Here is a 22,549-nt window from a genome sequence, read left to right as displayed (position 1 = left end):
CTGTAAGTCCAAAAGCCCTCAAGAGATGCACGTCCTTTAATCCAGTGATTCCATTTTTAGGAATTTATCCTAAGTGTAGAAGATTGCTACAATTTATGGAGCTTCTACAATGTTAGCTCTTTACATGCATCATCTGACCCAATCTTCACCACGACCTTGCCAGACAGGTACTATCACCTTTTTAACAGATGAGGACTGAGTCTCAGAGGTTAGGAGACATCCACAAGGGCTCACAGCTGGCACTGTGTCGTGCCAACACCTGTTACGTGCCAACACCTGTAACTCCCCACACACGTCTGTCTCTTTCGCCTTTTCTCCCTTAACTATAAAAGTCTTATATGTGTATTACACTGTGTTTCATCTTGATACCTGCAGGAGAGACAGGATCTAGAGAATAATCTGGTTTGGGAGTGTTTCTGATTTTGTAGGTCTGATGGGTTGCCCTCCAGAGGCCCCCTTTTCCATAGCAGAGGGAACTACAGATGGAAAGGGGGACACTGGGGTCTGAGAAGGTGAAGGCTGCCCCAGTGATAAAGACTGGATAATGTCTAAATCAGGGATTGAAAAATCAGCTTGGGGGCAAGATGGGGGAGGAGATGTGCACAGAAAGACAGATCATACACCCTCTATCAGTTCAGTTCAGTTGCTCAGTTGTTGCTCTTTGTGACCCCATGAATCACAGCACGCCAGGCCTCTCTGTCCATCACCATCTCCTGGAGTTCACTCAAACTCACGTCCATCGAGTCAGTGATGCCCTCCAGCCATCTCATCCTCTGTCATCCCCTTCTCCTCCTGCCCCCAATCCCTCCCAGCATCAGGGTCGTTTCCAATGAGTCAACTCTTCGTATGAGGTGGCCAAAGTATTGGAGTTTTAGCTTCAGCATCAGTCCTTCCAATGAGCACCCAGGACTGATCTCCTTTAGGATGGACTGGTTGGATCTCCTTGCAGTCCAAGGGACTCTCAAGAGTCATCTCCAACACCACAGTTCAAAAGCATCAATTCTTCATCACTCAGCGTTCTTCACAGTCCAACTCTCACATCCATACATGACCACAGGAAAAACCATAGCCTTGACTAGATGGACCTTTGTTGGCAAAGTAATATCTCTGCTTTTCAATATACTATCTAGGTTGGTCATAACTTTCCTTCCAAGGAGTAAGTGTCTTTTAATTTCATGGCTGCAGTCACCATCTGCAATGATTTTGGAGCCCAAAAAGATAAAGTCTGACACTGTTTCCGCTGTTTCCCCATCTCTTTCCCATGAAGTGATGGGACGAGATGCCATGATCTTAGTTTTCTGAATGTTGAGTTTTAAGCCAACTTTTTCACTTTCCTCTTCCACTTTCATCAAGAGGCTTTTTAGTTCCTCTTACTTTCTGCCATAAGTGTGGTGTCATCTGCGTATCTGAGGTTATTGATACATGCAAAATTGTTTTCAGTGAAGTCTGGCCATTGTTTCCCAGGAGAATGTCCAAAGATAATGCAGTTTCTCAGAGGAGTCAGTGGCCCTGGAAGTTTAAGATTCATTTCAAGGTGAGGAGACTATGTCTGGAGAAGGAAGGGACCTACTACAGTGAGTAGTGAGTTTACCAAAGGGACAGTGCCTTGGAAATGGTAGGAACTTGGGCTCTGCTCCCCCAGACATGTTCCCCAGGGCACCCTGGAACAGCATCTCCCCAGTTCCAGAATCCAGCCCAGGTCTAGGATCTCAACAGCCTCTTGGAGAGCTTTTTGGAATGATCTAAATTACAGATTCCACTGATCCTCACTCTTTGGGGATGTTTAGAAGAATTTTGTCTTGGAAAACCTTAAGTGTTCTTTTCTAAGGGACATTAAAGGACAAAGAATTTGTAGGGAAAGGAAGCATCTTTAGGAGGGAAGTCTGTGATGGCGGGATTCTCATCAGTGAAGCAGGGAGCCTAGAGGACCAAGCATTGTTGCTGCTTTGTGGGAGGGGGTGCGGGAAGGAGGGCCGGTAGAAAGCTGCTGTGGTCTGACACCTGCCCAGGCCTGGGGGGCTCGGGTAAAGGGCTTTCTTACTTGGCCCTTGATTCTCCACCAGACAAAGCCGCCCTCTTCCAGAGGGAGGGACCAACCCACGCACAAGGGGTTGAGGGAGACCCAGAAATCTAAGAGAGCAGACCTGGCGCTCATGAGTTTAACTAGGTTTTCCCAGCTAAGGAGTGGAGACAGATCCCTCTCCAGCAGTGGCAGTGAGCTCAAGCGGTTCACTTACGGGTCTCTGCTCCACAGCACTTTGTCCTCTAAATCCTGTACACCAGCAGTCCCCAAGCTTTGTGGCACCAGGGAACAATTTTCATGGAAGACAAGTTTTCCATGGACCAGGGTGGGGTGGGGGATGATTTGGGGATGATCTGAGCACAAGACACTTATGGTGCACTTTATTTCTATTTATTCCAGCAGCTCCACCTCAAACCTTCAGGCATTAGATCCTGGAGGCTGGGGACCCCTGCTCTACACCCTCACTGTAAGAGTTGTTTCATTAGACCAAGGAGAGCAGCCAGAGAGAAAGTTCCCCACTTTCCCTAAGGTAATTCAGTCTTCGGCTACCCCTCTGGAGAAGGGGAGGGCATCTAAGAAAGGTATCCTTTCCTAGCGAGGCAATTATCTTACATCTATCCTCTCCCTAGCTGTAAAACCTATTTTTCCAGTTTTCTCAGGTTCTTTTCCTTCCATTGGCAGACTTTGAGGGAGGAGGGTTGAGAAGGATCTTTACCAAAATTCTCTCCTTCCCACCCGGCTCCGGAAAGAAAAAGGTAATTGTTGCTAGTCTACCATCCCCTCCTGCCCTCAGCATGAGGGCCCACTGACAAGTGTACCCAGGGTACAGGGGGCTGGGGTCTGGGAGGCAGAGGAGGCTTTTCCCAAATCTTCAGCAAAGACCAGCACTCCTCTTCCCACTGGGCTCCAGCTCAGCCACTGGAAATCACCCTCCCCCCATCCCCCCTTTCCGCAAGCTTTGGCCATTCTTTCTGGGAGAGGCGCTCACAATTTGTTTGTAATTTAACTCTTTCCTGCAGCCTTTGTGGGGTTCCTTTAGAATCTTGCAACAAATGGAGCTACAGGGTGGTGCCACCTCCCTGGCCTGCTTCTTTGATAGTGGAAGGTGACTCCCCATTGGGACTTCACACATATCATCATTTGAGAAACGGCTAATTTTAACTTATAACATGGGCCACTGCTACAAATCATCTAGGGGAGGGTTATATATTTTGGGAAGGGGGGTTTTCTGAAATCCCCAGGCTTCATTCAATTCCAAACAAAGCCCCACATATGTGTTCAATTACCACCAAACATTTCCAGATCCCTTCCCCCAACATAAACCAACATACGCCAACACTTCGAACTAGGGGTTCTAACTTACTTTCTCCCTTGTCCCAAAGACTGCCAACAAAGGGTGTTAAGGCACCATTTTCCCTACCACCATTTAGCTAAAAAAGCAAGATGGGAACTGGGAACCTCTTCTCCATCCTAGCCCCAACCAACCAGGTCAAGGGGAGATGGAAGGAGGAGGTGTGGTTTGGTTAAACTAATAAAATGTTACAACCCTGTTAAATACAATTAAAGGGCTAGATCTCTAGAAGATAATTAAATGCACTTTATTATGATGATTATTAGCTTTTAATTTGCACTATTATCAAGACACAGGAGATGGTGAAAAGTTGAGTTATGGGGGCAAACTTGTTTCACTCCACCCCTTGGTCTTCAAATCAATCCATTGGAAATAAAATTCTAAAATACTTCAAATATTTGGTTGAGGGAAATGATGTGTATTGGAAACTGCAATTCTCATACCAGCATGAATGATACTTTAAGAAGAGTCTTGACTTTTATTGGGGGGGGGGCTGTAGGGGGAAGACAGAAAACATCTGTTATAAACATTCTATCAATCTTGTGATATAGAATGTCATGTAAACACTCAACCCCATCCCCACAGTCACAAAGAGCCTGCCCAGAGCCTGCATCCAAAGCAAAGATACCCACTTCTCCCCTCCCCTCCCTTTTCTGGGCAAGTTTGAAAAGTTTTGTCAGAGAAAAACTAAAAATCCCACCAGCCCGTCCATCCGTTCCCTCCCTCCAACCCAACCCATTTTATTGCTTTAAAAAAAAAAAACAAAAAACCAAAAAAACCCACTCGGAACACACAAACCACCCCACAAATGGCTAACCTGGATGCCAGAGGAGATATTCACTTGAGGGGTGGGGAGGGGGGGAAGAGCAGGCGTGGAGCAGACAGCAGGGGAAAGGACAGAGATGCAAGGATATCTCCAGACCTCTACATCTGCCAACTTGATGATGCTCCCCCTAAAAATGGAGGCAGTCAGGATCCCTACTCAACTTAGTGAGCTGGGGGTGGGGGGTTGTTTCAAAACACACACCACAAAGCACTTTCTGCCCACTCCAAGAGCACAGGGCAGCAGTCGAAAAGAAGAAAAAAAGAAGAAAAGTCAGAAGAGAAAGATCTTCCTGCCAGCAGTGGGGTGGGCCTGGGATGGGTGTGTGTTGGCCATTCCTCACTCGATCTCCGTCCTCCCCCCACCACCCCACCCGTCGGTTCGGGTTGGAATTTTTTTTTTTTCTCCACGTCTTCATCTCCGTTGGGAGATTTCCAAAGACGGAGTGAAGGAGACAGCACATGTGAGGAGAGAAAGGGGGAATGGGAAATCGAAACGAAACAAAACGAATCCAAGTCTTGTTCAAAACTACCCAACAGCTTCCATAGGCCCGGAGTCAGTGAGAAAGCTCACAAATTTGGCTTGAGAAGTTGAATGTGCCAACTCCTGTGAGCCAACCCCTCTTCGAGCAGGCCCGGCCCTGTCAAAGGGATGGTGTTTGAAACGGCCCTGAAGAAAGGAGAGAACCCCTCAGCTCCCCCCACCCCCTACTCCTCAGGCCCTGGCGCCTTTGCCCTCCCCCCTCCCCTTTTTTTCTTTTAAATACAAAATATATAATTAAATTTACAAAGACTATTTACAGTTTTAATTACAAACCTGGTGGGGCTGTTGGGCAGAGTTTTCTTTTTTTAAAAAGCGACCTAAAAAGGAAATGGTTTCGATTGTTCTTTATTTAAAAAAATAAAATAAGGAGTCTGTAGGAGCCCCCGCCCCACCCCCTCCCCGCGGGCGGTGAGCGCGCGGTGCGGGCCCGGCCGGGGACACGGCGCACAAGCGCCGGGCTCACACGGTGGTCTCGCCGTGCCGGCTGTTGGTGAGACGGGTATAGAACTTCCTCCACGAGTGCAGCGTCTTGCCGGACCAGATCCAGAAGCCCGACGTGATGCCCACGATGAGCGTCATGAGGTATTTGATCATGTAGACGGTGAAGTCGGGAGACATGCGCGGCGTGTAGTGCGCCGGGCACGGGATGGCCAGGCTCTTGCAGTGCTGGCTCACCCACGAGCGCTCCCAGTGCTCTCGGAAGGCCTGCTCGTAGAAGTAGCAGGCGATGACGATGGTGGCGGGCACCGTGTAGAGCACCGAGAAGACGCCGATGCGCACCATCAGCCGCTCCAGCTTCTCCGTCTTGGTACCGTCGTGTTTCATGATGGTACGGATGCGGAAGAGGGACACGAAGCCGGCCAGGAGGAAGGACGTGCCTATGAACAGGTACACGAAGAGCGGCGCCAGCACGAAGCCCCGCAATGGGTCCAGGCTATTGAGGCCCACGAAGCACACGCCGCTCAGCAGGTCGCCGTCAATCTGGCCCATAGCCAGGATCGTGATGGTCTTGACGGCGGGCACGGCCCACGCGGCCAGGTGAAAGTACTGCGAGTTGGCCTCGATGGCCTCGTGGCCCCACTTCATGCCGGCCGCCAGGAACCAGGTGAGCGACAAGATGACCCACCAGATGGAGCTGGCCATGCTGAAGAAGTAGAGCATCATGAAGAGAATGGTGCAGCCCTCCTTCTTGGTGCCCTGCACCACCGTGCGGTAGCCGTCCTCGGAGAAGCGCTCGTTACACACCACGCGCTCCTGGAGCACGAAGCCCGCAATGTAGGCCACCGACACCATGGTGTAGCACCCGGACAGAAAGATGATGGGCCGCTCGGGGTAGCGGAAGCGCTGCATGTCCACCAGGTACGTGGTGACGGTGAAGAAGGTGGAGGCGCAGCACAGCACGGACCAGGTGAGGATCCAGAGGCGCGCAAAGCGCGTCTCCTCCTGTGAGAAGAACATGGAGCCATCCGGCCGCGCCGGCTCGCAGGGAGCCGCGCAGTCGCGCTCGCCCAGGAACTTGTAGCTGAGATAGGACGGCACCTTGAGGACGCGCGGACAGTGGAACGGGTGCTCCAGCGTGGCATAGCGCGGGGGCGAGCCGCCGCCACCCGGGCCGCCCGGGGTGCCCCCCGCACCCGGCTGCAGGCCCGGCGGCGGCGCGGTGGTGAGAAGCGCTGGCGCGCCGTCCTCCGAGTGGTTCTGGCCCACGCAGATCTGCTCCGCGCCGTGGCGAGGGAAGTGCTCGCAGCGCAGGCGCTCCGGCCACTGGAAACCGAACTTGTTCATGAGCGCCTCGCAGCCCTGGCGCGCGCGCTCGCAAATGGAGCGGCACGGCGGGATGGCCTGCTCCAGCACGGTGCACACGGGCGCGTACATCGAGCACAGGAAGAAGCGCAGTTCGGGCGAGCACTGCACCTTTACCAACGGGTAGAACTGGTGCACCTCCAGTCCGGCGTCCTCTTGGTTCGTGTGGCCCAGAAGGTTGGGCATGATGGTCTGGTTGTAGGCGATGTCTGTGCACAACGGGATGGAGATGGGCTGGCAGAAGCCGTGGTCCGGGATGGATATGCCCTTCTCTCCGTGGAATTGGGCCGGCCCGGCGGCGGGCAGTAGCAGCAGCGGCAGCAACAGGCGGGGCAGGGCGCTGCGGGGCCGCATGCTGGCCGCCGCCCCCCACTCGGCTCCCGGGCGCCCCCCCGCCCCCGCCCCCAGCCCGGAGACCGCGCGCCTTCCCCGCCGCCTCCTCGCCGCGGCCGCCGCCTCCCGTGCCTCTTTGCAAACTTTGCTCGCGGCTGACGAGTTGGGGAGGCCGGGCGGGGGAGGGGGGCGGCGCGCCTGCCCGCTAGCTCGCCGAGGTCGGACTGAGCCGCCGGAGACACAGCGCGCGGCTTGCCCTCTCTTCTCCTCTTCCTCCTCCTCTCGCCTCTCCCCTCCCTTCTCCGCCCAGCGACTCCTTTGTGCCTTTCTCCAGCCCTCACCTCGGCCTCTCCGATCCCAATTAGTCGGTTTCAAGGGGGCCCCCGCCGGCGGCCCCGCCCTCTCCTCAGCCCCCCAAAAAAGGGATCCTTGAAACCGCCCCGTCGAGCTCTAAGCACCATCCCAAAATGTTCTCTCGGCCAATGAGATTTAAACCCGAGGACCAGCCCCGAGGGCTGGATTGGTCAACCACAACATAATGAGATCAGAAACCAGATGCCAACAAAACTTTCCCCCCTCCTTTTGCTTTTTAAAGAGACAAGCTATTATTATATTAAGGGCTTTTTGCTCAACACGGGATTTCTCTGTAGTCTCGGCGGCAAGATTCGGAGACACACGTTCCTCAGAACTGCGGAGGTCCGCGTCACTCAGCCCTGGATTACTCTTCCCGGGGCCACGGAGCTCTAGGGGTAGAGCCTCTTTAAATTCGTGCCTCCGCGCCTGCTCCTCGAACCTCTCTTATTTCAGTCCAATTTTTCAGAACAAGTTAAAAAAAAAAAATCTCAAATTTGAAAAAAAAAATTGTTTAAGGGAGAGATTTTTTTTAAATTAGCCAACAGTTTATAAAGACGCTTCTCTCAGCCCATTCTCATGGCATCCAGACAAGTTTCACGTCACTCTATATGTAGACTTCTAGGGGTTTGCCTCGCTCCTTCCTCTACTACTGCTGCTGCTAAGTCACTTCAGTCGTGTTCGACTCTGTGCGACTCTGTCCCCCGTCCCTGGGATTCTCCAGGCAAGAACACTGGAGTGGGTTGCCATTTCCTTCTCCAATGCATGAAAGTGAAGGGTGAAAGTGAAGTCGCTTAGTCGTGTCCGACTCTTTGCGACCCCATGGACTGCAGCCTACCAGGCTCCTCCGTCCATAGGATTTCCCAGGCAAAAGTACTGGAGTGGGGTGCCATTGCCTTCTCCGCCTCCCTCTACGTGCACCCTTAAATAGCCCTCTGAAAAATGAGAGCTTGTCTCTTTAAGAGGCTCTTAAAGGGGCCTGGACTCCGGGGCGTAATTGCCCCGTAGCGAGCACAAAGGAGCCCATTATGGTTCTTTGTGTTCGGTGGCACCTCAAAGTGAGAAAACTCAGGAACTCTGAGGCCCTGAGCTGGAGGGTTGGGGCGGGGGTGGGAGGGGGTGAGATGAAGGAGAATGGCCTAGAGCTGCGGCTTCTCCCTCCCCTTTCTTCCGAGGCAAATCTTAATTATGCAAAGTAAAGTTTAGTTGCCATAACGAGGAGGTCTTAATCGGAGGTTAATGGTAGGGGGTGGGGGATGACGAGCAGTTTTCAGGGAAGAGATGGCTCTTTTAGGCCGTTTGGGGGAATTTTCCTCCTCTCTCTCCACCTCTGCCTCCGCCCCCTAAAATCTTCCAGATATGGTCTCCTGGGAGAGAGGGGAGTTTTACCCAAATCTTAAGTGATTCCACACCAGAAAGGGGTGGTGTGTGTGGCGAGGAAGGAGGCTGGGGGTCTTGGTGGATGAACTGCCCGTCCCCCCAACCCCCCCCCACACACACACACCGCCCCCCCCCCCCCCCCCCCCCGCCAAACACACACATTTCTCTCACCTGACTTGGGGGTGGAAGGCAGTGGCCAGCAGGGTTCCGGTTGGTTTAGAAAGGTTTGCTTCTTTTTTCTTCATTCTTGGATTTTAAGTTTGGTGGGGAGGGAGTTCTGGGGCGGAGAGGGGGAATTTGCATGTAAATCTCCTGGGCCTGGTGTTGGATGATGGATCAATTATTTCTATTGTCTCTCAGTTGGGGGGGAGGGCACTTAAAAAGAGGAAAGAAACTTGAGTTTAGAAAATCTCCTTTTCTTCTCTATATGGTCCAAATCCTCCCAGCCCGGCGAGCTGTTTCCTAATTCAATCTAGAAAAGGATTGCTTTAAAAACAAGACAAAAAACCAAACAACAACAAAAAGAAACCCAAAAGGGAAAAAAAAAGGAGAGAATAGAAAAAAGGAAAGAAAATTCTCAGTCATAGATACAAACAATGGATCCAGGTTTGATAGGACTCAATTTTTTCCCCCTCCTTGGTTGAATGAAATACGGATTTTTAGGTTCTTTACAACATGAAAATTGGCCTTATCATTTCCTGGAGAGGTTGACTTTTCACAGCTTTCGGAAGAAAGAGTTCCTTCAAAATCAGGGAGACTATGCCTTTGCTCTTCCGTTTTGTTTTCATTTCACCCACAAGTCCACCTTCACCCCAGAGCAGTCTAGGGATGGGAAAATTGTGCTGTCTTGCTCTGTGGGGCCCAAACTAAGCTCAAGGTGCTGTGCCTTCAAATCTCCCCTCCTATTCTACCCCTAGGACATCTAGAGCTGGTACCAAGCCTCTGAGCTGAGCAGCGAAGAAAAAATGAGTAAGACGTACTCCTCTACTCCACTCAGGAAGCACTCACAGTCTGATAGGAAATTGAGAGTAAATCTCCAATAGAAATGCAGCATCTTCAATTTCCTTCCATGACAAACCTGCTTTCCTACCCTAGGGCCAGGCTTGAGTGACAGTTATCCCTTCCACCCCCGAGGCAAAGTGGGAGCTGAAGCTGCAAAAAAAGAAAAAAAAAATGAAAGACTTTCGTTCATACAATCAACCTTTCTGTATGCATCACACTTTTACTGGGTTTTCCGATTTTAAACCACTGTGGTAGAGGTTGTGGCCAAGACAGAGAAAAACAGCAGCATCCCTGCCCTTGAAGAGTTGAATTGAGGTGGTTGAACCTAGAGCTTGTCATTAAGAGTAAAATAAGTCAAAAGAAGAAAAACAAATACGTATATTAACACATATATATATAAAATCTAGGAAAATACTATTGATGAGCCTATTTTGCAGGGCAAGAATAGAGACACAGACATAGAGAACTGGACTTGTGGACACAGCAGGGGGAGGAGAGGGTGGGAAGAACTGAGAATAGCATAATATATACATTAGTTAGTGAAAGAGAAAGTCACTCAGTCCTGTCCTGAGTAACTCTTTGTGACCCCACAGACTGTATCCTGCCAGGCTCCTCTGGTCATGGGATTCTCCAGGCCAGAATATTGGAGTGGGGAGCCATTCCCTTCTCCAGGGAATCTTCCTAACCCAAGGATCTAACCCAGGTCTCCGCATTGCAGGCAGATTCTTTACTGTCTGAGGCACCAGGGAAGCATGATATATATACATTACCATGTATAAAATATGATAATATAGCAACTTATATAGTGGGAAGCATAATTGGGAAGGGAATTTGACTGAGTTGGAGAGGGCAGAGGAGTGGGAAGTTGTGGGAGAGATTCACGATCATCACAGTCACTTAAATGAATGTAAAATGGCCACAGGATTCAGTGCTACAAGGGAAAGGCGGTGGTGCTAGGAGGCCTCTGTGGTTGGAGTGAGGAGTTAAACAGGATGAAACAAAGGGAGGTCAGCAGGTGTCACACCTACAGGGCCTTGCAGACCAAGTGTTAGGTGAAGAAATATGACCTCATAAACTCAAGGTAGGGATAGGCATTTCAGACAGAGGGAATAGCATGTGCAAGGGTGTAACGTGGTGAAATGGATGGACTGGGGCCACAAGTGTACGAGTACTTTGGCCCTGTTAGAGACCTGTGTATACCCGGGAGAGTGACAGCAGAGGAGGTTTTAAATAAGGCAAGACCTGAGATACTGTGCACACAATCTGGTCTCCTGGAGATAGAGATGCACTGGCATATTTAGGGAAGCAAAATGTTTTTTCCCTCTTAAGTTTTAGATGGTGTATTTGGACAGTTAGGTGGAGCATGATTTGAGTCAGCTAAGTCAGAGATTCCAGTTAGCAATAGATCGTAAGAGATCAGGCAAGAGATGCTGAGAGCTGAGGCAGTATAGATGAAGAGAGAGTGAAGGAGGAGCCCAACCAAAGTTTCTGACTTAGATGACCTGATGTCATTAACCAGGATAGGAAATGCACGGACAGGAAGATAATGAGCACAGTCAAGCCAGGTCAAGCCTATTTTGTGTTCAAAAGAAGACAGTATGTTCAATAGAAGTTAACTATTCTAACACAGGGCTTTCTAAGTCATGCAATGGTAAAGAATCTGACTGCCAATGCTGGAGAAGCAAGAGACTCAGGTTAAATTCCTGGGTCGGGAACTCACTCCAGTATTCTTGCCTGGAAAATCCCATGGACAGAGAAGCCTGGTGGGCTACAGTCCATGGGGTCGCAAAGAATCAGACATGACGGAAGCAACTGAGCACACACGCGTGTTCTAACCCAGGGGCTTGGAAGGAGCTCTTGATGGATTTAGATCTAGTACCTTTAGCTGTAGTTGAAGCTACGAGAGCAGCTAAGATCAGCTAGGGAAAGGGGATTGAATGGGAAGACTCAAGTTTTGGGGACATCAACATTTAAATGGGCTGAGGAAGAGGGAGACAGAGAAGGAGCAGTGGGGCCAGGAGACATTCTAGTCAACAGGAGAATGTCCCTGGCTTGTTTTTCCTGGGTCTTGAGAGCCTCAAGTCAGAATTTTTTTATTTACCTTGTTTCAGTTGTGAGACTGAAATGAGATAGATTATGGCACTTGCTTGACCTAATGCTAGGCAAAAAGCTTGGTAGGTAATAGCTATTATTTTAATCCAACACATTATTGAGCATCTACTATACGCAAAGTAGACTAAGTCTGCAGAGACCTAGGCTGCAGGTTCAGGGACTTAAAGTCTAAGGGGTGATGGTCTGCAGAAAATTGGGCTGATTTTCCTTCCTGAGAAATATTTCTGGTTGGTCTGGGGCTTCCGCAATAGACTGGAAGCCCACGCTACCTCCAATGTCGCTGCCGCTTCTGCCCCAAACCCTGGGACACTACTGTCAATTATCTCTTGGCTTACAAATCTGGTATCTAGGATAATTGTTGAGTGCCCACTGGAAAGATGCCACCCACTCTCTTCAATGGGAGCAGAAGTCTCAAGTCGACAGGAGAGCAGAATAAATAGCTGGTGGAGAGGAAAGAAGTCTGCTCTGGGGCTCAGAATGTGTTGGGGTTGCAGGCTTGGCTCTACCCACACCTATTGAGTGACCTCAGGCAAGTCATTTTCCTTCCTTAGCATCATCTGCCTTATCTGCATGAGGGGATTATTTAAAAAAAAAAAAAAACTACTAATTTTACTTTTGGGCCAGATGTAGAGGGCTGTAAAAATAATACTTTGGGATTATCACAGCTGTCCTTACTAGGTGCCTCCTGGACAAGGTGAAAGGCTTGTGTGCTAGAGCCAGTCAACAATAGCCAACACACCACAGGGGTACTGAGAGCATAGGGAACTTCTCCCAGCTAAGGAAACCTGGGTGGCTGGGCAGGGAGGAGTGGTCTGCCCACTCTTAGAACACAGCCAGGCTTATAGGACCTTAGTTTCGTGACCAGGGATTGAACCTGGGCCCTCAGCAGTGAAAGCACAGAATCCTAACCACTGGACTGTCTGGGAATTCCTTCTGACCTTTCATTTTGCCAAGAAGAAGAGTCCTGGAAATTGCGCGTGTCCCTGTCTCCTTGCTTATTTCCCATCAGAACCCCTTCCTTACAGAGAAATCATCCCATCTAGCAGAGTTAGGAGTCCTCCCTTTGTTTCCTCAACCCCGGTCATTAGGTCTGTATTCTTTCCCTCCAGAGGCACTGAGGTCCCTCCACCCTAAAGGGAAGGGGTGTGTATATCTATTCAGGAGGAGGAGGACTGGGGCTGAGCCCTGAGAATGAGGGTCTTCATGCCACAGTGAAGATCCTGAGGCTGGAACTAAGACCCAGTGTAGCCCAATAAATATTTTTTAAAAATACTCTGTTCTCAGTGGGATAGATTCTGGATGCTTGGTGAAAAACAGATTTGAGTCTTCAGAGACTCTACTTGGCTACCCCCATCTTCAACTTACAAGGTATTCTCTGCTCTTCCAGAATCTTCCTTTTCTTCCCTGAGCCTGGAATCCACCTTCAGGTGAGATACCAAATTCCCTCTCCCTGAACTCCATCCTCCATTTGGTTCTCAGAGAACCAGCCATTCAGGCACAGAATAATCAGGAGGTCTAGGACTCCTGGAACCCCCGCTTGTAGATCTCCTTCAGTGCATTTCAGCCTTCCCCCTGCCAAGTTCCCAGGCTGCTCGGCTCTGGGGACAGAGGCGGGTGGGGAATTGGCAGAGTATAGCTCTTATCCCCTTTATCTCTCCAGCACTCTTCCCCCAAGCTCCCTGGATGGCAAAATGGGCCATAAAAGGATTAAACAGATATAACAGATGATCTATTAATTAAGGACTTTAATTAGCCCAGGCCTCGGCCAAGCAAAAGCACAGTGTGGGCTGCTAAGAGCAGACCGGGGGAAAAAACAAGCTGACAAAAAGCAGCGCTGAGTTTCGTTAGCGAAGTTCTTGGGGGTGACTCTGCCTTCTTGGCCCAGGAAATAGGTGTCCCTGGGACTGAATGAGACTCCTGGAAACTTCTAGAACTGCATGTCAAGAGGAGCGGAATGGGGGAGCCTGAATCATTGACTTGTAGATGCTGAGGGGCCCTCAGAGGGGACGAGTATGGGGGTGCTCACTGGGGAAGGAGAACCAAGACAAGTTGCTTCTGGGTTGGGGGCTCCCCTCCTGGGCCTGCAGAGCAGACCCTTCCTTTCCTCCCCATCTCCTACCTCGCTCTCCCCTCACTTTTTCTTTCTTCCTTTCTTTCTTCTTCCCTCTCTCCCTTGTCCCCTTCCCTTCTCCCAGAATTTCTCTCCTTCTCCTCCAGGCTGGGCCACCTCGCCCCCCTCCCCTTTCTCTTTCCTGTAACTTAAGCTGTTGTTGGGAGTTGGAGGAGCTGGGCTGGTTTGAAAGGAGGCCCCACTGCTTTTCAGGGAGGAATTGAAACCATGGAGCTGGGGGTGAGGGGAGCAGAGGGGGAGGGGGGCAACTTGAGAAATCAAAGCGGCTGCAGCTCCATCTGGGAAACCAACATTGATTTACTAGCAAGGACCTGGCTCTCCAACCCACACCCCAACCCCAGCCCTGTCCCTCCCCCTCCTTCCCTGGACTTTGCTTTGTGGTGATAACTGAGGGGATGAGGAGGCCTGACTCCCTCCCCGAGCCTGAAAGGCTGTTCCTGTCCTAGAAGAACTAGACTGGAAGAGCAAGGCTGCCCCCCGACCCTTGGGGACCCTGGCTAAGCAGGGCTGCAGATGCTTCTAAAGGAGCTGGGTGTGGGAGGGGACCCCCAGGAAGGAGGAAAGCCCCTCAGTCCAGGCAGCCTAGCCTCACAGACTCAGTCCTGCTCTGGCTTGACTTGACCTCCCTCCCCAGAGATGTGGGGCTGGGCTGGGGGTGCTGACAGGAGGAGGCCACCGCTGCTTCATCTGTTGTGGCCTTTCCCTTGGAACGGGGTGGGGTTTGGGGTCCTGGAGTGGAAACTAAGAACCAGAAAAAGAAAAGGAAAATCTACTTGAGTGAATTCGTTTGTGTTGAAGCTCAGTGTGGGCTGTGGACACCCCTGGGTTTGAGGGGAGACTCAAGGCCATTCATTCTAGGTGGCAGTGCCACCTCCCTCCTCTCCTCCTCGCTGCTCCTTTTCACCTTGCTCTTCCTCTGTCAGGTCCTTAGATTCCTTGAAGTGTAAGAGCTCTCTAAAGGAGCCTCTGCAATGGGAATAGGGTCTCAGGAGTCCTAGACACCACTGCCAGATGGAAGCAGAGATCAAAGTGAGTCACAATCCCAGGAAATGTTTGTGCAGGTTTTTGACTGACTACCTGGTCCTCCTCAGTTGGGGAGAGGGGTTGGTTTTGTTTTGTTTTGTTTGGTCTGTGCTATGGGCCTGTGGGATCTTTGTTCCCCAGCTGGGGATCAAACCTCTGCCCCCTGAAGTGGAAGCATGAAGCCCTAACCACTGAACTGCCAGGGAATCTCCAAGGGGTGGGGGTTAGATCCCTGGACTCTTTCCTCTGCACACTTACATCACTGGTATTTTTCAGGGTTCAAGCATCCAAAATTCAGGGCTAACTCTCAGGAAGAAGAAGAAAAAGAAAGTGATAGTCGCTCAGTGTGTCCGAGTCTTTGTGACCCTGTGGACTGTAGGCAACGAGGCTCCTCTGTCCGTGGGATTTCCAAGGCAAGAATGCTAGAGTGGGTAGCCATTCTCTTCTCCAGGGGATCTTCCCAACCCAGGAATCAAACCTGGGTCTCCTGTATTGCAGGCAGATTCTTTACCGTCTGAGCCATCAGAGAAGTCCAGTTCAGCATGTGTCCCCCACAAATCGAAACTTTTTAGAGCTCGTAGGACTCTATGGGATGGACCCATCAGATCCCCTGCCCCAGGGCAATATTTCTGTAAGCCTGGAGTCCACAAGCATCAGAGTCAATGGGAGAAGGGTGCCCAGGCAGGATCTGCCTTTTAGAAATACAGATTCCCGGGCCCTCCTAATTATAATCCCCAAGTGATTGTGGAATTTTAGTTCCCTGACCAGGGATTGAACTCCGGGCCCTTGGCAGTGAGAGCACAGAGTCCTAACCAATGGACCCCCAGGGAATTCCTCCCAATTGATTCTTATGCACGCTCTAGAGCTCTCTGTTTTCCAGACCAGTCAATTAGCTTTCAGAGCCCTGGTTAATCTTGGCAGCTGCCCAGGCTTGCTCTGTCCCGCATGACAAATGGCAGACCCGTTCAATCACCTTTCAAAATCTGATCCTGAAGTATCTTTCCAGCAGTAATTTTTCCCACACTTGCCCCATTGTGGACCAGATGGACTAGCCCTTAGCATCCATTCTCACCTTCTTCTAGGTACCCTCCTGTACTGCAGAGGAAAGCCCAAAACCTGAACCTCCCTTGCAGCTAGAGTTCTGGGTGCAAAATGCATTCATTCAAGACTTGGAACATGGAACGGAGATAAGGTGATAAGGCCATGTTCTTGCTGCTCTAGCTATTTCTGCTGGTAGGCAAAGTCCTAGAGATGGGTTTTTTCCCAGCAACAACACTTCATTCAGTCTCTTGATGACAGTAGCAGCCTGGCATCTATTCCTATGGGGCCCTGAGGCTATAAAGGTGTATCTGTGACCTCAGTTCCAGTGGCAGCCTCATCGTGGTTCTCCTTACCTGATTCTGGCAGAGGAGACTGCTCAGAGGCTCATTTCTATGGCTACGTTAGAAAGTCTGCTCCTCCAGTCCCTCTCACAATTTTGCAAGCTCTAATTCCCTGTCGTCTTAGTCTGCTTTGGTTGCCATAACAAAATGCCATAGAGCAAAGGGCTTAAAAAACAGGAATTTATTGTCTCCCTTCTGGAGGCTGGAAGTCTGAGATCAGGGTGCCAGTACAGTTGGGCTTTGGTGAGGGCTCTCTTCCTGGCTTGCAGATGGTGTCTTCTTGCTGTGTGGTCACATGGCTTTCCTTGGCACATACCTGTAGAAGAGAGAAAAATCTTCTTTCCTCTCTTCTTAAAAAATTATGTATTATTTTTATTTATTTGGCTGCTTTGGATCTTAGTTGTGGCAGAAAGGATCTTTGATCTTCGTTGCAGCATGCAGGATCTTTAGCTGCAGCATGCAAACGCTTAAGATGTGGAATGTGGGATCTAGTTCCCTGTCCAGGTATCAAACCCAGGCCCCCTGAATTGGAGCATGGAATCTTGGCCGACCACCAGGGAAGTCCCTCCCTCTTCTGATAAAGTCACCAATCCTATTGGATTAGGACTCCACTTTTATGATCTCACTTAATCTTAATTACCTCCTAAAAACCCTCTTTCCAAAAATATTCACATTGAAGGCTAGAACTGAGGTATGTGAATTTCAGGGGAACACAATTCAGTCCCTATCACCAGGATTAAATATCCTTCTGCATAAAGCGCCTAGAATGGTGTTCATTTCTGGCACTGGATCCTGACTTTACCCATGAATTAGAGCATTTGGTGTGTGTTACTTATGATGTCTAACTAGCATCCACTCTCAACAAGATCATCTTTTGAGGGCACAGGCTGTGTCTTAGTTTTTATACACACCCTATGCTTATATAGTAGGTGCTCAGTAAACATTTGTTAAGGAATCAGTGCCCTCTATAAGCAGGACAGAGCCTGAAGCACTTCTTGGGTTGAGTAGTCTAGAAATTCAAGCATCCTGCTCTGGAAGCCCCAGTCCAGCTCCCTTACCCTGACCACCTTGCCCCATTCTGGAACCTAGACTTCAGAAGGGGAGAAGCTAAGCTCTGAGGAAGAGAAGTGAGCAAACCAGGTCTGGGTTTCCAGTCTCCATTTTTGACAAGATTATCCAGTTCCTTGAAGACATATTTAATTGCAAACATGTTCTTGTCCCTAATCTTAGAAGAGATAAACAACAAATTTGACATAATGGTGAGAACTCATGAAGTGGACCCAGGAAATCTAAATGCTCAGGTCCTGGCCTTAATAAGCCACAGCTGACCTACTTCCTAGCTCTCCAATTTTCCATGACTCACTTTGCTTTGGAGTATCAGTTTCTCTATCTGTAAAATGGGTACAATAAATCTTATTCCTTTTGAACTGAGGACTGAATGATAAAATGGATTTTCAGGAACAGTTGGTTTGGGAAGGGACACTTGACTCTGTGACCTGGAAGCAAAATGTCAAGCAGAGGTCACTCAGAGGCCTGAACACAAGTACACAAGTTGGACCTCCTAACAAGGCAGTGTGTTGAAGCCCAGCATAGGCCTCCACAGCGGAAGAGGAGATTTAAATCTTGGCTCCACGTCCTTGCTACATTCCCTGGGATGGGTCACTCACACTCTCTGAAGCTCACTCTCTTCATCTACAATATGGGATATTAACCTTCTCTCTCTGAGGGTTGGGAGGATTAGATGAAGTGGTAAGTGAGCTGTAACGTTCCTTAGTGAACACTCAGTACAAGTTGTTAGGATTTATATTTTCTCCTCTCCCTCAATCAGGTAGAGGCAGCTGGAGAGGAGGCTTCCAGGGAAACTGGAGCAGGTGTCAGACTTCTAATAAGCCCTGAGGAGTTCAGGAGGCTTTGCTCCATGGCTGGGTCACTCTGATTAACCCTTAAGGGATTCTGTAGTCTGAGAACTGGCAACATAGACGAACAAATATGTTAGTGTTGGGCTAAAGTAAAAATCTCCAAGGGACTTCAGTTTGGGGGACAGGGTGACAAGGCCTCTTTGAAGCTGAGGCTCACCCAGTCTTTTGACACCCTCCTCCACTCCTCCAGACAACTCTAAGCGTCCCAAAAGGAGAGAAGCTGACTCATTAGAAAGCGAAGAAAGCGATCAGGACCTCGCCTGAGGCCTCTAAATGCCTCCATTTGTTGGTAAGGACCTTCCTGTTGAGGGTGCCTTTGCAGGAGGGGGAGGTGTATCACCAAGGATAGAACTGGGAGAGGAAGGTCCTACCTAGAGGGTGGGGGTCATTGGGAGGAGAGAACCCACTTCCCTCCTCTCTCCAGGAAGCTTTCCTACCCTGCAGCTGGTGCCCTAAGGATTCCCCCGCCCCATCCCAGGCCCTTTCCTTAGAGAGAGCCTGCTGAGCCTGGAATGAAAAGAATCTCAACTACAAACAGACCTCCCGGAGGCACCCCCAACTCTCCTCCAACCACTCCAAGGCAGCTAAAGACTGGCTTCCTGGAGCGGGAGACCGGGACTGAGAGGATAGGGTGGGGTTTGGGCTACGCTGGGCTTGGAGATGGGGCCTCAGTGGGGGGACTTTTTGCTGGAGAAGGATGGGGTGGGGGAAAGATTGAGGGTAGGGCAGAGACTAGGCCATACAAAAGCCATATTTTTTTCAAACCCCAAATCAGAACTGGGAAGAGTATACTGGCAGGGACCATGGGATTGGGCGTTTGAAATCAAGCCCGGCCCTAGTTGTAAGGTCTCCACCCCAGCAGTGCAAGCAATCACCCAAATATATGAGGAGAGAGAGAATCCAGTCTCTCCCCCTTCCACCCTACCCGAAGCGTTCTCTGCCTCTCTGGACACTGGGGCGTGGTGGGCCAGGGAGCGTCTTGTTTGGTCACCCCTCCAGGAGCCAGACGCTCCCAGCCCTCAGTCTGGGCTGTACAGCTAAGTCTGAGACGGCTGCAAATGAGCTTTGAGGAGTCGGAGGGCAGGGGCTGGAATCAGAAGAAAGCTGGACAGACCAGCCAAAAGGACCAAAGGCACCGCGCCAGAGAGGCCCCCTCCTGCCTGCCACACTTCCCCAGCCCCTGGCCTCCTGCCAGCTGTCCCCTGGGAATCCCTGCCCCCTCCCTCCACCTGGATCCAGCCTAGGGCTTGGATGTGAGTTAGCCAGGGCTGTCAGTGGCCACGGATGCCCAGGCAGGGCATTAGTGGGGGAAACCCTGGGGAGGTGACTAGAGAGGACAGGCTGCTGAAGCTGGAAGCTGCCTTAGGCACGATGACCTCTTTGCAGGGGCCGCTCCCTCCAGCTTGTATAACACAGCTCCTGCCAAGGGTGGTATATAGAAAGGCATGGAGCCCACAGCGGGCTGGGGAAGGCCACTGAAAAGGCAGCTTAAGGGCTTCCTGCTGGGTGAGATGGATTAGGGGCCTGTGGGGAGGGAGCCAGGCAGTAAGAAAGGCACTGGCCCAAAGCCAGAGCCCCTTGGCCCAAGGCCCTCTGGGATCAGGAGCCCCTGGGTGTCTGGCAGGCGAGGGTCAGCGCGCTCCACCTGGACAAGGGGCGGGGAGGATGGGGGCCCAGTCAAGGAGACACACTGTGTTGAGGAGATACCATGGGGTCCCTGTAACGGAAGGGGGAAGGAGACACTCCTGAGTGAACTAACCAACTTCTAGTAAGAAAAGGGAGAAGAGACAGAGCTGATAGACCCTGCTCTTCGACACAGGAAATCGCTAGGTCTCCCTGCTACCTCCCAGAGGAAAGTTTCCTCTCAGAGGCTCCCAGGGTGGAGGGGTAACGAACAACCCTTCCTACCCATAGATGGCCCCCTCTGCTTCCCAGGGACCCAGATATGGAATAAAATGAAGGGGACTCACCTGGTCTTGAAGTTACCACACAGACATTGATTTAGGGGAAGAGTCTAGGTGGCCACCAAGACAAAGTGTCTGACTGAGAAACCCTGGCTGGCGCCAGGACTGTGCCAGGGGGACTGGCTTCACTCTGGCCCTCAGCTCCGTGGTCTCATCTGTGAGACAATATCTCTTGAGGCCACACTGTGGAGTGGGGTGAGCAAGTGGTGGAGGAGTCAGGAGATCAGACTATCCCGCTGAATTTCAGTTTCATCACCAGTCAACTGTGGAGAAAAAAATCTGTTCCACTTTATGTATTGTCAAGAGCTGACACAGGCAGTCTGGAAAATTTAAATGTGAGGTTCCAAGACACCTTTGGGCTTCCCAGGTGGTCCTAGTGGTAAAGAACCTGCCTGCCAATGCAGGATTCATAAAAGATGTGGGTTCCATCCCTAGGTCGGGAAGATCACCTGGAGAAGGGCATTGCCACCCACTCCAGTATTCTTGCCTGGAGAATCCCATGGACAGAGGGGCCTGGTGGGCTACAGTCCATGGGATTGCAAAGAGTTGGACACAACAGAAGCGACTTAGCATGCACGCACGCACCAAGACATCTTTATCCCTGGAGTGTGTGTGTAAAATGATGAGTGTTCCTAGGAGGGGAGAGAACATGGAGAATAGAGACCACCCCATGGGTGCTTTCCATCTCTTTCCATCTTTACAAGGACATTTAGAGCATGACATTATTGCCCCCATTTCACAGATGAGAAAAGTGAGGCTCAATAACATTATGCAATTTCTTATCCAGGTTTATAGAAGCTTATATAATGGAGCATCCAAATTAGAAGGCAAGACTCTTGGGTCTTTAAGAGGTTAAATGACCCCAGGGCCTGGAAGCATTATTCCTCTGTTCCTATGCGTAGAGGATTTCTCTCCAGGTTTTATTCCTTCTCCTTCCAGGTTGGGCTCAGACAGGAAGCAGGCTTGGATCTCAAGATGCTTCCCCATGGTGCAGAAGGGTTGAAGGGCTGGCAAAGTGGATGAGGCAGTCAGAGAAGGTACACGTGGCCACTGGGGCCATTCTCTGGGGAGAAGGGGCTCCAGCCACGGGTACTTCAAGCTCAGGGCATCCCTGGATCAGAGCTGCCCTGTCTCCCAACTCGGCTGGGCCAGCCCCCTTCTTTGTGCTCAGTTTTTTCCCACAGCCCTGTAAGGGGGGTGCTGGGATCCCAGGCCCACCCCCTCCTGCTGGGCAGCACCCCACCGCAGAAAGCTTAGAGTGGAGCAGGAGGGGGGTGTCCTCATTCCAAGGAGGCCTCGGCACCCTTCTCCCTTTCTGGGGAACAAGAAGCTTGCTAAAGGCTTGGGCCCCTTCCCCAGCCCCTGGCCCCAGCCTTGGCTCCCCCAGACAAAAAGCTGCTTTACATGAGAAGAGCAGACTGGCCTGGCCTTACCCGGGCACTCAAAGAGACGGTAGCCCCTGACAGCCGGGAGACTGCCCCTTCCCCCACACCGAAGTCTCCTTTAGTTGCAATTAGCAATTCTTTGCAACCCACGGGGCAGAGGGGGACGAGCCCCCTTACCTCGCAAACCCTAGCTTCCCTGCCTGGGCTCCCCTTCCCCCTCCTCTCTCCTCCCTCCCTCCACACCCCTCCTTACCGCTCCACCCGCCAGCTCTCCCGCTAGTCCGTCGACTTCCTTGGAGTTCTCCAAACAAGGAAGCACCTAGAGGTGCCAAGCCAGGGGCGGCTTGGTTCGGGGTGGGGCGGGGGTGGAGAGGACCCCCTCCTCAACCCACACTGCACTGCCTCTTCTTCCTTCCTCTCTTCCCGCTTGCCGCCCCCTCTCCGTAGCAGGCTTAGTTTTTGGATCTGGAGGAGCGGAGACGGAAGGAAGTTTTAGAGATCTGAGGACGGGAAAGAGGGTGAGCGGCGGTTCAAGCACCGGGTGATGAGGGAGGCGGAGGTTTGGTCTCAGAGAAAGTCGGACACTCGCCTCTTCTCTGTTGGCTTCGCCCCCTCCCTCATCCCCGCCGAGATGCTGCAGTTTGGGTTCCCCCTTCATTCACCGAGCCTCAGTGTAGGGCTGGGGGCCTAGAGCCCTGATTCAAGCAGTGGGAAGGTGCTGCGGCTAGGGAAATGAAAAATGTGAGATCGGATCCCAGAGCCCTTTTTCAGTTCAGTTCAGTCGCTCAGTTGTGTGCGACCCCATGGACTGCAGCACGCCAGGCTTCCCTGACCATCACCAACTCCCGGAGCCTGCTCAAAATCATGTCCATCGCGTGGGTGATACCATCCAACTATCTCATCCTCTGACGTTCCCTTCTCCTCCCACCTTCAATCTTTCCTGGCATCAGGGTCTTTTCCAAAGAGTCGGTTCTTCGCATCAGGTGGCCAAAGTATTGGACTTTCAGCTTCAGCATCAGTTCTT

The 22,549-nt window shown here is 51.1% G+C and overlaps 1 protein-coding gene and 1 long non-coding RNA gene across 2 annotated transcripts; both read right to left on the bottom strand.

Annotated features, from left to right (window-relative positions):
• FZD2 (frizzled class receptor 2) lies at nucleotides 5,070-7,023 on the bottom strand. Its single transcript, XM_018065245.1, has one exon. It carries the CDS (start codon nucleotides 6,895-6,897, stop codon nucleotides 5,200-5,202), a length of 1,698 nt encoding a protein of 565 aa, XP_017920734.1. The 5' UTR covers nucleotides 6,898-7,023; the 3' UTR covers nucleotides 5,070-5,199.
• Nucleotides 16,437-22,296, bottom strand: LOC108638227. The gene is made up of 3 exons (XR_001919656.1): nucleotides 21,779-22,296; nucleotides 20,147-20,403; nucleotides 16,437-16,573 (listed from the first exon to the last, which is right to left on the bottom strand). It is a non-coding gene; the product is annotated as an uncharacterized LOC108638227 (long non-coding RNA).

Source organism: Capra hircus, chromosome 19 (assembly GCF_001704415.2).
Source record: "Capra hircus breed San Clemente chromosome 19, ASM170441v1, whole genome shotgun sequence".
Classification (NCBI taxonomy): domain Eukaryota; kingdom Metazoa; phylum Chordata; class Mammalia; order Artiodactyla; family Bovidae; genus Capra; species Capra hircus.
This window is presented reverse-complemented; position numbering and strand designations above follow the sequence as displayed.